Source organism: Pagrus major, chromosome 5 (genome assembly GCF_040436345.1).
Source record: "Pagrus major chromosome 5, Pma_NU_1.0".
Taxonomy (NCBI): domain Eukaryota; kingdom Metazoa; phylum Chordata; class Actinopteri; order Spariformes; family Sparidae; genus Pagrus; species Pagrus major.
The window spans coordinates 40,028,960-40,043,088 of NC_133219.1; the positions used below are offsets into that span (position 1 = coordinate 40,028,960).

Here is a 14,129-nt window from a genome sequence, read left to right on the forward strand (position 1 = left end):
GTCTTGTGAGGTCACGGTGAACTCTGACCTCTGACCTTGAGTCATAGTGAACACTTGTACCCTGATGCCTCAGACATAATGTCTCTGTCCTCGGCTGTGGGCGGCACGAAGGCGTGAAAAGTTCATATTTACAGTCAAACTTGTAAAAATCTGAAGTAGCTGAAGAAAAAACAACTGAAACTAGAATGGCAGTAGAGTGCATACCTCATCAGGATCGATGCATTATTCCCTGAGAAAGTAATGAAAGTGTTGATAAACACCATCTCAAAATGTTGAAGAAAGTGAGAAAGCAATCCTGGATCAATCCCAAAAGTTAGTGAGGTCTATTCTGGGCCGAGACTCATCGTGCATCCAAGTGTGGTGGAAATCTGTTCAGTAGTTTTTGTGTAATCCTGCTGACAAACCAACAAACCAACAAACAGGCGAAAAAACACAAAACATCAAATGTCTCCATGCAGCTCGTCTGCTGTAGCTCAGAGCTCACAAACTGATCTGAAGAGATGTTATTTACATCCTCGACCTGTGCAGAACCTGACTTAGAAAATCACATTTTAGAGTTTTCTTCAGTATCACAGTACTCCAGTGATGGTCGTCCGTACATCCACAGGTTCACTGCAAACAGGAAGTGCTAACAGCTGATTCAGCAAAGTTTGAATGTGGTTTAGAGTATTTTTTAATGTTTTTTGGTTGTTTTTCTGTTTTAAATCAAGTCTCCAGCTGCTTCAGTTGTTTCGCAGAATGCTGCAACTCTGTTTTACTGTGAAGCTCCAGAAATGTTCTGTGGACGACGAGACTTCACCTGACTTTACATCAGATCCACTAAATGTTCACTTTTGAGTGAACTGTTCCTTTAGTTAGATTCATTCAGCTGCTCACAGTGTGAATACTTTCGATCTTGCTGATGATTGAAACTCAGCTTCATGAGAAGTCTGTCAGGAAGTTTGGTTCGGTTGAGACTGGGTGTAGCCTGCCAGCCCGTGTGTGTGTGTGTGTGTGTTTGTGTGTGTGTGTGTGTGTGTGTGTGTGTGTGTGTGTGTGTGTGTGTGTGTGTGTGTGTGTGTGTGTTTGTGCTGAGCGGGGCTGTTTGCTGAATCCTCTTGGCTCTCTCTCCGTGTGCCCGCACACAGCGCTCGGTGGCAGCCAGGCGGACGGGCAGCGCAGCGTGTGCCAACACAGCTGCCTATTGAGAGGCAGCGTGACGGACACAATGTGAGCGACAGACTTGCTGTATCAACAGCTCCCCCTTTTCTGCTGTTGTGGCCAGAAATAAACCATAAATACCCCCCCTGTCCCTGCCCTCTAATGGCTCAACCCCACCAAACACCAAGTGGCACTGACAAAGAGGGACACTACCACTTCCTAGCAGGCATACCCAGGTAACAACCCCACTCTGGACACACAGGGAGCAATGATAAGGCCACCGCAGGGGTGGAGTTAGGTGGTGCTGCAGCGAGCGGAGACGCAGGTTTGGAGGACTTTTTTGGGTGTCATGGATCCAGATCCAGGACTGATGAGTGTTTTAATCTTTGCTGTCACATTTTAAGCAACATTAACACTTTAATTGAAGGGTGAGTTTACAAACTTCACTGTGACGCTGAGCTTTTCCTCCTCCTGTGTGTCTCTCTGTGCTCCACGCCCGATGGATGGTGCTCTGCCTGTGTGTGTGCTGCTGCCACAAAGTGGAGGAGCGGTGGATCAGGAGGATGTCGGAGCAGCAGAGCGCCCCGGAGCAGCTGGCTGCTGGGAAGAGCCAGGGTGGAGCCGGTGCCACGTACAAGGTACCAGGAAGCGACGCCGCGTCACTGCAGGCGACGCCGCAGGTTTGAATCTTCTCCTCCTGACTCCGTGCTTCATGTGTGATCCAGGTGGTGCTGTTTGAGTTCGAGAACTTCCAGGGCTGCAAGGCGGAGTTTTCTGCAGAGTGTAAAGACGTGACGGAGAAGGGACTGGAGAAGGTCGGATCTGTGATAGTGGAGTCAGGACCGTGAGTTTGATCCGTGTGTTTGTTGTGCTGGTAGCTCAGATGGTAGAGGTCTGTCTTCATCATACTTCCTGTCCAATAAAAGACATGTAAAGGTCAACGAAACAGACAGAAACCAGGTGGTAAGGTCTCATCTCTGTGTGCTTCCTCTCAGCTGGGCGGGTTATGACCGACACGGGTTCACAGGGGAGCAGTTCATCCTGGAGAAGGGCGAGTATCCACGCTGGGACACCTGGACCAACAGTCAGAGCAGCTACTCCCTCCTGTCTCTGAGGCCTCTCAAAGTGGTGGGTGACGCTCAATCACACAATATATCTCATTTCTGTTGTTTTAGAGAAAGTCTCTGAGGTGTCCGTGTGTCTGTCCCCCCTCTGCAGGACGGCGCTGATCACAAGCTCCACCTCTACGAGAACCCTGGATTTACCGGGAGGAAGATGGAGATAGTCGACGATGACGTTCCCAGTTTGTGGGGCCATGGCTTCCAGGATCGCGTGGCGAGCGTCAAGGCCCTGAACGGAACGTAAGATCCTCCACACACCCTCCTGTCACTCGTCTCTAACTGCATGTCTGGACTCAGTCTGACCCACTTTTCTGTCTCCTCCCTCCAGATGGGTCGGCTACATGTACCCCGGCTACAGGGGGCGCCAGTTCATCTTCGAGAGAGGAGACTTCAAGCACTGGAACGACTGGGAGGCCCCGGCGCCTCAGATCCAGTCGGTCCGACGTGTGCGGGACATGCAGTGGCACAAGAGGGGCTGTTTCATCGTCCCTGACCCGGCTCCAGCTCCGGCTCCGGGCCCCGACCCCGACCCCGCCCCAGCACCTCCTGCCCCGCCCGCCACAGCTGGAGCCAGCTGAGCAGGATCCTCACACGCCCACCAAACACCCCCCCCATCCTCACCCATCCTCACCCACCCTCACCCACCCTCCCCCAGGCTGTGCCCACCCTCCACCTTAACCTAACCACAGCAAACGCTGCTTGTGCCCAGAGAGGAGTGCCATGTTTGTTTCAGTGGCGAATAAAGAGATGTTTGACCCGGAGTGTGTTGGTGATGTTCTCCTTGTGAGTCAAAGTGGGAAACATGAGTAAAAGCTTCATTTCTCCTCCTGATGAGGTGGTGTGTGTCGGGTTAGACGTCACTGACTGAGCTGCACACGTGGACGCACATCTGCTGATGACGTCACACTGTTTGTACGCTTGCTATTAAAAACAGAGTGCACTGCACCCCGGGAAGCTTCCTCCTCCTCGGACCTTCATTAGACTAGTCAAGATTTAAAATAAAAAGGTTTCATTTCATGTGTTTTCACCTCCTCCACTGTTTGTTCGTGTCACAGTCGGTCGTCACGTAGCAAATTTTCACAACACGATTATCAACCTGAAGACGTCACGATGTTATCAGGATATGACACAAAAAAGCTCCGTCAACTCTCTTTATTTTGTGTTTTGTCTCTTTTTTTGGCAAATTATTAACACTTAAAGAACATGTGTAGGGAGAGTGTGACCACAACTGTGCAAAAGTTCACAAAAAGAGCAAATACACTTAATGAAATCTTTACATTTTGTGGCAGCCACCGTGAATGTAGTGACAACGTGAGGAGGGAAATAAACAGAAATGATTAAAGAGGCAAAGTTAGGATATCAATATGAATCAATATCGGGACGCAGCGACAGCCCCGTATCACACAGATGTTCAGCTGGAGGCTAAAAGTTGGTCGACTTCGAGTTGGCGTCGCCTCACTGGAGCTTAGAGAAGTGAGTTAGTGCCTGACAGGAAGTGTCGCACAAAATAACTGAAAAAAACAAACCAGCCACCAAACGAACAGCTGGCACAGGTGAAAACACAACTCCCTGGTGAAGGTAAAGTCAGACGGACGAGAGCAACATGTTCAACTGAACAACATCTGATTCAAGAGGATGGAGAGAGGAGATGGAGGAGATGAAGTTTAACAACGGGGATGAATTTTGGTCATTTTGCTCTCATCACCTGCTGATTACACAAAACCTTTGACTTGATTGATTTTACTGGACAGGTGAGTTTGACCCTGAACTAAAGAGTCTCATCCGTTTATCAACGGCGCCTCATGAACAAACAAACACATTTTAAAACTAACACATTTTATATAACGTTGTTCCTGAAACAGATAATATTCACACGGTGGCCATTTTCCTCTGACATCACGGTCACGGTGGGAAACTCACTTGCTTGTTTCAGGATTCATCTCGTACAAACGTAGAAGATCTGACACTTTGTTATCAGCTCGCTGCTTCCTGGTCGATCAGCAACAAAAACAACAACAGGAAGTGAAACTCCAGAGAGACGTGAGGCCGAACTTCAAGCTAAAACAACATATTTAATAACCTGTTAGCTTCCAGTAGACAGCGGCTAACGTTAGCATTCAACCACTTCCTAGCTAACGTTACACAAAACAGCAGCAGAGGCGTGAATCAACTCCTGACAGATTTATTTCAGCCTGGAAGAGAAACACGCTGAATGAACTCAAACTGTAATGTTAGCTAGGACGTGGTTGAATGCTAACGTTAGCTAACGTCAACAAACATGTAGTTTTATCTTGAAATATGACCCGATGTGCCTCCAGAGTTTCACTTTTTCGTCTTTTCAGTTGCTGATAAATTGGTAAACTGTGTCAGATTCTCGACTGTCACGCGACATGAAACCTGGAGCAGCTTAACGACATCCCAGCGTTCAGTCTTCCCACCCTGAGAGGGACGTTAGAGGAAAATGGCCGCATTCAAACATCGACTGTGATCGACTGTTACGATGCAAAATGGTCGACCTGCTCGGTTCCTTTAATAGACTGCACAGAGTGTGTCTCTGCCCGCTGTGATCACATTACGTCAAATAATTAACAGTTTGGGATGTTACATGTTTAAAGCTGCTACATGGATCTTTCATATTTATTGATTCTGGCGCCTCCTGTGGACAAAAGATGACGATGATACAAAGTTTATACTTTGTTTTTAGTGGCGTACCACCAGACTCAATCTTATCTACACTGTAGTTATAGTGTAGTGCATATATACTATATTATATATATATATAGTATAGTATATATATATATATATATATATATGTATATAGTTATAGTAAGTATAGTTTAATGCACATAATACACACATTTTCTTAATATATTTATATCTATATATTTATTTTCTATCTTCTCTTTCTTTGTCTATTGACTCTGACGGCCCTCTGACTTATTTCACCCTGTCAACAGCTGTGACTCTATAATTTATTCATAATTATATTTAATCTGTGCGATACCAACTATAAGCTCACTATAAACTATATTATATTTCAGTTCACCTAAGTCAGTTTTTTGTGCAAAACCTTGAGCTGTTATGCTACTGTGCTTTGGCACTATTGAACTGTACATTATTTTCAATTATTACAAATTATTATTATTATACATAATTATTATTATTTAAACATTTCAAGATGACTCAATATTATCTACACTGCAGTAAACATGCTCTTATTTCTTTGTCAGTCCGGGTCAATAGATATTATTTCACCCTGTCAACAACAACAACTCCATTATTTATATTATTTACAATTATATTTCAACAGTGCAATAATTCAGTTCACTCAGTTACATTTTCAGTTTAATACCATGTTCAATCATATCCTAACAACTTATTAAACTGTGCCTCTGTGACTCTGGTTTACTTCGGCAATTATGTTGTAAATTATTATTAAATATTACAGTTTTATTATAACTCAATATTATTATATCCACACTGTAGTTAAAGTGTCGTGTGAAGCAGATATCTGTAAATATTTAAAGTCATGATGTGATATCATAGTTTAATACACATATTTTTTCACTTTTATATATATACATATATATATACATATACAGTGGTGTGAAATATCACGTGCAGTTCTTCTGTTGTTGTTTGTTGTTTGCTGTTTTTATTTATATTTGATTTTCTATATTTGGTTTCACTTTTGAATAATCTTATTTCTTGTTAAGTCTTTAAACTCAGACTGGACTTATTTCACTCTGTCAACAGTCAGAACTCTATAATTGATTCATAATCGTATTTCATCAGTGCAAAACTGACCACATGTGTAAGATTGACTGTAATGTAACAGTGTAAAACTTCATAAGTGTAATTTTGTGCGAGTTTTAGTTCAACTAGTTCAGTTTTTTGTATAAAACGATTCAGTTGATCTGCTGTTGTTGTATCAGCTGAGCAGTAACTCTGGTGCACTGTTACATTCATCAAGCACACTGTTTTACATTTGCATTTATATAGTTGTATTTTTATATACTCTTATTTGTTATTATCTTTTCTCCATTATATGAATGAATACAAATTAATTTGTTTTTTAATTTAACGTCAAAACAAAACAAAACAAAAAGTGAAATTACTTCGACAAATAAGCAGAATAAAATGAAAACGTTGTATTGACATGCCTGAAAAGTAGGAGAAGGAAGAAGTAAACACTAATATATATATGTATATATATATATATATATATATATATGTATATATATATTTTTTTATTCTTATAATTTCTCTTTGCTGTGACATTTGCAGAGAATCTGTGATTCTGATGATAAATCTGCTCCATAAAACCATTAAATCTCATCTCAATCAGTTTAATCTGTCCTCAGTAGTGACGCATCCTCACTTTAATATTATAAACATTAATTTCTGCCTAAATTTAAACCTAGTTTTAAAAAAAAGACTTTTCAAGATTCAATCTATCATCATTTCTTTGTGTACTTGTATATTTTAAAACAACAAATCGCTCTTCCTCCCGGCACAGAGCAGAGCAACAGAACACACAAATCAATATTTAAAATATTAATATCTAAGAACTGAAGCACAGGTGACATAAAAACAGACTTTTGTCTATTTCACACAGTAACTTTGCTTCAGTAGAGGACAATATTATTTTCCTCCTGCAGGATTATTAACATGCACGACCATTTAAACTAATTAGTTAACGTGTTTTATTGTTTTTTATTTCTTTGCTGAACTTTATTAGTGCCAACAGGAGGAGCACAACATTTCACATGAAACCTCACTGTTCTTTTCTAGAAGGGAAATATTAAACAAACGTTTATTTGTGTAAATATTCAGCAGTGTTGGTTCTGTTATTGAACCTCTCCGGCTCAGTAAAACCCGTCTTTTACAGTCCTTCTCTCTCTCTCTGCCTCTCATTGTAGGTGTGGGACTCTTGGCACTGTTTGTGCTGAATCATGTGGATATTGAACAATGACTGGCTGCACAAAACTGACAACTAATGAAATAACTTTGTGGGTGTGTGATAGGCCGGGGTGGGGGGAGGCTGCACGGTGACCCCACATTTCAGCGTGCTGGGCCTATGGCAGGCCGATCTGCAGGCCGGCTTGGACACTGTGAGTACTGTTGGCAGAGTTTCCACCCCTGGGCGTCCCGTATATATTGAGCTCATCGTGCCATCACAAACACACTGGCACAGACAGGTACTGGTAAGAGGGTCATGTTCGCTTTGCTGTATTTTTATGAAGTTTATACATTTTTATCAGCGTTTGTTTTCTGCGTATTTTAGATTTAAGAGTTTAGATTTGCTGTGATTCTGTATTCGGGAGGATATGAACTTTATTTTGGAGGGAGAGGCTCTTTTGTCTACATGAGTCAGTATGAGGAAATAATAATAAATCATTGAGATTAGCAGCAGTCTGACCTGCTCATAAACCTTTTAAATCATGCACACATCTGTAGATATTTCTCAGAAACAGTGAATTTATCATTTTCTGCCTTTGTTGTTTTCTCAGTTTCATCTTGCCGATCCGTTCACTATGGCCACAGACCACCAGAACCCTGCATCCAAGCAGCAGCAGCCCGGCGCCAGTGCGTTTAAGGTGAGAAGAAATGCAACACATCCTCCAGACATCAAATTGTGACTCTTGAAGCCAAACAAACAGACCTTCTCATCTTCTCTCTGCACACAGCTGGTTATCTATGAGCAGGAAAACTTCCAGGGACGCTGCCATGAGCTGACTGGCCCCTGTAACAACCTCCAGGAAGCAGGCGTGGAGAAAGTGGGCTCCATACTGGTGCTGTGTGGACCGTGAGTGTGGGTCAGAGACAGACAGACAGACAACAAGAGCATGATTTAAAGAGCACACAGTGGGACAGTCGGAGACAGAGGGACGTGGGATGGACGGGGGGGAAATCAAAGTGTTTTCTGTCCTCCGTTAATCACAGTCGTCCATGTCTCCCCTCAGATGGGTGGGATACGAGCAGCCCAGCTGTAAGGGGGAGCAGTATGTGTTTGAGAAGGGGGAGTATCCTCGCTGGGATTCCTGGACCAACAGCAGGCGCAGTGACATCATCGCTGCATTCCGCCCAATTAAAGTGGTAAGAAAGCTGATTTGTAATCTTCCCATCAGTCCTCCCATCATCAACAGTTCATCCCCTGAGGTTTAACGCTCCGCTCCTCTCTCAGGACAGCCAGGAGCACAAGATTGTCCTTTACGAAAACCCCAGCTTTGCAGGTAAGAAGATAGAAATCATAGACGACGACGTCCCCAGCTTTCACGCACACGGCTACCAGGAGAAGGTCTCCTCTGTTCGGGTTCAGAGCGGCACGTGAGTCCATCCTCCCTGCAGACGTAAAATCACTCCTACATGTCTCAATCACCTCTGACTGTCTCTCATCTGTTTTCCCTCTCTGTGCTCCCGGCGCACCAGTTGGGTGGGCTACCAGTATCCAGGCTACAGAGGCTATCAGTACCTGTTTGAAAAGGGGGAGTATAAGGACAGCGCAGAGTTCGGAGCCCAGATTCCTCAGATCCAGTCGGTGCGGCGCATCAGAGACATGCAGTGGCATCAGAGGGGTGCTTTTCACCCCGTCAACTAAGCTTGTGACTCTTTCCTGTCCTGAACCCTGACCTCAGCAGCCTTGCTCCCCCCCCAGCAGCAAAACCCCCCTTTGTCCTTCATTTACACCAAACAGCATTTTGATATCTATTGCAGCTGCTGCAGTAGAAACATCCTTTGAAGCAAACTAATAAATCCTTATTGCTTATGTTTGACTTGGTTGTGTGATTTACCTCCGTCTCACCAGCGTCTTAAAAATGCATCACAGATGGATTCAAGTGGTTTCAGGGAGGTCGAGTTATTAACTTTGATTTAGATTAAAGGGAAACTCCACCAATTTTACACATTAAAGTGAGTTTATAGGTCTTGAGGAGTACTAGTGCAGATGTGAAAATGTAGTATGAAGCCTTTCATGGCTCCAGAGGAAGCTGCATGTAGTCTGATTAATCTTAGTGGTGTTGCTCAGTGGCTAAGTTGCATTGTGGGTAATGTAGGCAGCAGGTTTTGAAAAGGAATAAGAAAAAATGTAATAAAAAAGGTGATATCTCTCCATCATGAGTTCAACAGTGGACTGCTTTTCAAAACCTTTACCTTAACATTACCCACAATGCAACTTAGTCATCGAGTGACATCACTGGAGGCAATTTATCAGATTACATTCAGCTTCCTCTGGAGCCAAAAAGTACTTTGTACTACTATTTTCACACATGCAGCAGTACTCCCCAAGACCTGTAAACAAATGTTAATGTGTAAAATTGATGTAGTTACCCTTTAAAAAACTGTAAAAGCATGTTACTCCAAAAATAAGTCAAGAAAAACAACGAATACAAGGTTTTTCTTGCCTAAAATAAATTAGAAAAAAGTAAAAATTGCCCCTATACCTCAATTAAATGTTACTTTCTTGTAAATTGCGTTTTAAATGAAGTGTAATGAGATTTTTTGTCTTAAAATGAGACAAAAACAATGGAGTGTTTGCAGTCTGCAGTGCAGTTTCATGTGCACTGACCCGCTCTGACCAGTGGGGTCGCTGCAGCCGCAGGCGCGCAACATGCCGTCACTTCCGGCCTCACGGCGAAGAAGAGCTAACGACACATGATGAAACAACATGCTAGCGACGAGATCAAGTCATATTTAAGTTGTTAAAGTAAGAAAAGTAAAACTTTAGAGGTGATTTAATCAGTGAACTTCCTCCTCGCGCTCTCACATCAGACTCTCACCGGAAGACTTGGTATGAAAGCGTTTCCTGACATAAATGTGGCTACATAGTTAGCTTAATTTGGCTAGCTAGCTGAACACAGAGAGATGTTGACCCTCTGTTGATGTTGTTTTTGGTGATAATAGCTGATAATGTCGTCAAACCTGTCAGGTTTTTACCTGCCATTGTTCGTGTGCTTGTCTATATTAAGTTTGGAGAGTTGTCTGTATCAACTTCTTCCCATAAAGACCAGTCGACTACCTCACTTCGTGTGTCGCTCGCTGAATTTCATTTTCAAAACTGGCAATTAATTAAATGAGCTTCGCACGTTCTCGTTAGACGAAGATTAAAGACGTTTTACGAGTCATTGTGTTTAACTCTTTCATTCGGCGTGCCTTAAAACATACCAGCACACTAGTATTACTGTGGTTTTGGTCAAGTTACCTCCTTAACTAACTTACTGTCTGTTGTAGTTACATTGCTGAAATGTCCTTTTTGTAAACGGCTCCTTCGTTTCTGTGCAGCGCATTGTGTGTTAATGGTGTCCATTACAAATAAAGTTAATTCAGTATTCAAGTTGACATCACTGATATACTGTACATACATTTGCAGTTAAATTTAAGATCTTGGTGTTGCTTAAGTGCATTATGATGGTCTTTACTTGAGTATTTCCATTTTCTGCCACTTCATCCTTCCACTCCACTACATTTATTTGATTACTTTAGTTACTAGTTACCTTGCAGATTCAGAGGCTATAACTTGTGGTGTGTTACCTGTCAGACAGTGTTGTCATCGGGAGTGAGACCACAGAGCAGGCTTGGGCGATACCAAAAATTTGATATCAAGATATTGTCGCGACCAAATATCGTGATAGACGATATTATCATAATCAAAGTAATTTATTTTATTCTATTTGTATTTTTTGTTGATGTATATTATGAAAAACAAACTCAGAGGCCTCTCCCTCCACAACAGCTCTGGGTGCACTTTCTTTTCATAATAGAAGCCCGAAGATGCAACAACAGCTGAAAAATATTGCATATGATTGCAAATATCGCGATACTGCATCAGAGCCAAAGAAGCGTATTTTTAAATTGATTGATTGATTTGTATTCCAGGGGACTGTTTAATATAATAACAGTGTGAAATCACACCAGACACTAAAACCTGTGGGTCCGCTCTGTTGAAGCACCTGCAACAAAAAAGAATGAAGCTCTGCAGGTTGATTTATTTTAAAGACTGTCACATGAAAATGTTCAGGAACATTTGTGTAACTAATTTTTAATGTTGTTCCTTTTGAAGAACTTCCTCCAGGAGTCACGATGCCTGTCCTGTGCAGCAGCTGTGGGAACAAGCGTGCCGTTCTGAAGCGTCCAAAAACAGGCCACTCGCTGTGTAAGGAGTGCTTCTTCTGGGCCTTCGAGGAGGAGGTGCATCAGACGATCGTGTCAGCGAAGCTCTTCAAACACGGGGAGAGGGTCGGCATCGCTGCCTCCGGTGGGAAAGACTCCACGGTGCTCGCACATGTGATGAAGCTCCTGAACGGGCGGTACAACTACGGCCTCGAGCTGATGCTCCTGTCGGTGGACGAGGGGATCACTGGTTACAGAGACGACTCCTTGGAGACCGTAAGGAGGAATCAGCAGCAGTACGAGCTGCCGCTGAAGATCGTGTCGTATGAGGAGCTGTACGGCTGGACGATGGATGCTATAGTGAAGCAGGTGGGACTGAAAAACAACTGCACCTTCTGTGGAGTGTTCAGGAGGCAGGCGCTCGACAGAGGAGCCATCATGCTCAAAGTGGACAAGATATGTACAGGTAACTCCAGATCCAGTTACACCTTTGGTGTGATGTCAAAGAATAAATGGTTAGAATTTGTTTCAAAGGTTTTGGGTTTTTTTGTCCACAGGTCACAATGCTGATGACGTAGCAGAGACAGTTCTGATGAACGTCTTGCGGGGGGACATAGCTCGACTTCGGCGCTGCACCGCCATCTCCACATCCAGCGAGGGCGACGGGGTCGTGCCACGCTGCAAGCCGCTCAAATACGCATATGAGAAAGAGATCGTTCTTTACGCTTACTTTAAGAAACTGGACTACTTTTCCACTGAATGTATCTACTCTCCAAACGCCTACCGAGGCTACGCGAGGACCTTTTTAAAGGACCTGGAGAGTGTGAGGCCCAGCTCCATCATGGACGTCATCCACTCAGGGGAGAACCTGTCTGTGCGGGAGGGGGTGAAGATGCCTCAGCAGGGAACATGTAACCGCTGTGGATACATCTCCAGTCAAGCTCTGTGTAAGTCCTGTGTGCTGCTGGAGGGGCTGAACCGAGGCCTGCCCAGGCTGGGCATCGGTAAACACCACCGGCTGCACGACAAGATCCTCTCCCAGCAGCCGCTCACTGAGAAGGAGGAGAGGAAGCTGAAAGCGGTCGACTTTTGACAAATATTATCCCTTTTTTATTTAAGACATAGACATATATCATGAATTTTTAGAATAAACTACACAACAGGTCTAATAAATCAATTATCTTGTTAGTTTTCATTTATCATCAATTAAATATTTATTAAAAGTTTCTGTGGAATATTTTAATGAAGTGGTCACACCCTTACAGTCAGGCTACATTAATTATAATGAGTTGAAACCAGTAATAAGCATTAATTAATATATAACTAACAGTTAACTAATGTTTACATGTTGGGTTATTTAGTAGTTTATAAAGATCATTAACCTTAAATTCATGTTTTATAAGAGTAGCTGTGAATTTCATTGGCAACATTTTAATTAACATCTTCATCAACTGTATACTATTTATATTAGTTAATACCTTGATTAACATGTAAATGTTAACTAGAGACATTTGTTAAGTTACTTAATGCTTATTACCGTTTTAACTAATGTTAATTAATGTTCACTTTTGTAAAGTGTTAACCTCTCAGACCAGTGAAGCATCTTCACAGCAAACAAAGTCCAGGATCATTGAGATATTATGCAGAAATTCTTTTCAATGGTTTCATTAATCTTCTGTTAATCTGAGGTTCAGTGAAAGATAATTGGTACAGAGATCCTGCAACAACAGAAGGTGGAAATGCTTTAATGTTGGTAAAAGCTTTGGTACCAGGTTCATTCTGGGGAGGTTATGATGACAATGATGGTCACGTTCCAAAGTGTTTATGAACTTTAATTTAATAAATGTTTTGTCATATATCTTCGTATTTCTCCTGTTTTTCTTGGTTCAGGTGTTGGTGCAGTCGTTTATTAATCTAATGAAAAAAAGATGTACTAAATATATATTGTTTATGAGAAGGACGGATGAGGAAGGGGCCGTTTCTCTCTAAGTAATACCTTAACAACACTAATGTGAATAAATACATATTGTGGTTTTTATGTTAGTTCAGATTTCTGTTCTGGACATTTATGAAAATTCATATCAGATTGTGTCATTTGCATATTTAAACAAAATACTATAAAAATGTCAGTAATCAAATGGGGACGTTTCATGGTTAAATATATATTTTAATCTAAAATATAATTTTCATTAGCCATTAATATTAATCTGCCTATTTATACGACTAATCATGTGCGCATAACAATTTTTTCAGGGCCCAATGTGACATTTTCAAATAGGTTGTTTTGTCTATAAATGACACAAAAAACAAAGAAAATTCTCACATTTAAGAAGCTAAAACCAGCAAATATTTGATATTATTGCTTGAAAAATGACTCAAACAATAAATCTGTAATCAAAATAGTTTGCAATTAATTTTCTTTCCGTAAACTAACCGATTAATCAAAAATGTATGAAAAAACATGTCGGAAAATGTATTTGATTTATTTTTTTTATTTTTAAATAAACATGAACATAAAATATAACATTTCAGAACACTTAAAATACAAAATCTTTTTCTGGGTAAGTTTAATGTTGATATTTAGTTGAGTGTTTACTCTACCCAGTTATTTATTTTAAACATGTAATTATCTGTCCTGGCCGCTAGGTGTCGCTCATCGCTGAGCCTCCGACAGCGGTAAAGTACACAATAACACAATTCACCACTTTTTTCATCCATTATTATTTTCATTATCAATTAATATGAACCTGCTTATTTTAT

At 41.8% G+C, this 14,129-nt stretch overlaps 3 protein-coding genes across 4 annotated transcripts; all 3 read left to right on the forward strand.

Annotated features, from left to right (window-relative positions):
• Positions 1–1,703: 1,703 nt before the first annotated feature.
• LOC140996537 (beta-crystallin B3-like) lies at positions 1,704–2,839 on the forward strand. The gene is made up of 5 exons (XM_073466966.1): positions 1,704–1,778; positions 1,866–1,984; positions 2,136–2,268; positions 2,359–2,501; positions 2,590–2,839. Exons 1-5 carry the CDS (start codon positions 1,704–1,706, stop codon positions 2,837–2,839), a joined length of 720 nt encoding a protein of 239 aa, XP_073323067.1.
• Positions 2,840–7,798: 4,959 nt separating this feature from the next.
• Positions 7,799–8,862, forward strand: crybb2 (crystallin, beta B2). 2 transcript variants are annotated; one of them, XM_073466704.1, is made up of 5 exons: positions 7,799–7,861; positions 7,952–8,070; positions 8,228–8,360; positions 8,449–8,591; positions 8,694–8,862. In XM_073466704.1, the coding sequence occupies exons 1-5, from the start codon at positions 7,799–7,801 to the stop codon at positions 8,860–8,862; spliced, it is 627 nt and encodes a 208-aa protein (XP_073322805.1). The 2 variants fall into 2 exon arrangements, with proteins under 2 accessions (XP_073322805.1, XP_073322806.1); XM_073466705.1 differs by having other exon boundaries at positions 7,799–7,852.
• A 1,028-nt stretch (positions 8,863–9,890) lies between these two features.
• ctu1 (cytosolic thiouridylase subunit 1 homolog (S. pombe)) lies at positions 9,891–13,227 on the forward strand. The gene is made up of 3 exons (XM_073466372.1): positions 9,891–10,050; positions 11,320–11,835; positions 11,927–13,227. The coding sequence occupies exons 2-3, from the start codon at positions 11,340–11,342 to the stop codon at positions 12,460–12,462; spliced, it is 1,032 nt and encodes a 343-aa protein (XP_073322473.1). The 5' UTR covers positions 9,891–10,050; positions 11,320–11,339; the 3' UTR covers positions 12,463–13,227.
• Positions 13,228–14,129: the final 902 nt, after the last annotated feature.

What these genes read in the sequence shown, in the direction of transcription:
- LOC140996537 (XM_073466966.1), top strand. Translation starts at nt 1,704, where the DNA reads ATGTCGGAGCAGCAGAGCGCCCCGGAGCAGCTGGCTGCTGGGAAGAGC. An exon ending in GTGATAGTGGAGTCAGGACC is followed by an intron (nt 1,985 to 2,135) that starts GTGAGTTTGATC and finishes GCTTCCTCTCAG; the next exon opens with CTGGGCGGGTTATGACCGAC. An exon ending in CTCTGAGGCCTCTCAAAGTG is followed by an intron (nt 2,269 to 2,358) that starts GTGGGTGACGCT and finishes CCCCCTCTGCAG; the next exon opens with GACGGCGCTGATCACAAGCT.
- crybb2 (XM_073466704.1), top strand. Translation starts at nt 7,799, where the DNA reads ATGGCCACAGACCACCAGAACCCTGCATCCAAGCAGCAGCAGCCCGGC. An exon ending in CCGGCGCCAGTGCGTTTAAG is followed by an intron (nt 7,862 to 7,951) that starts GTGAGAAGAAAT and finishes CTCTGCACACAG; the next exon opens with CTGGTTATCTATGAGCAGGA. An exon ending in ATACTGGTGCTGTGTGGACC is followed by an intron (nt 8,071 to 8,227) that starts GTGAGTGTGGGT and finishes GTCTCCCCTCAG; the next exon opens with ATGGGTGGGATACGAGCAGC.
- ctu1 (XM_073466372.1), top strand. Translation starts at nt 11,340, where the DNA reads ATGCCTGTCCTGTGCAGCAGCTGTGGGAACAAGCGTGCCGTTCTGAAG. An exon ending in AGTGGACAAGATATGTACAG is followed by an intron (nt 11,836 to 11,926) that starts GTAACTCCAGAT and finishes TTTTGTCCACAG; the next exon opens with GTCACAATGCTGATGACGTA.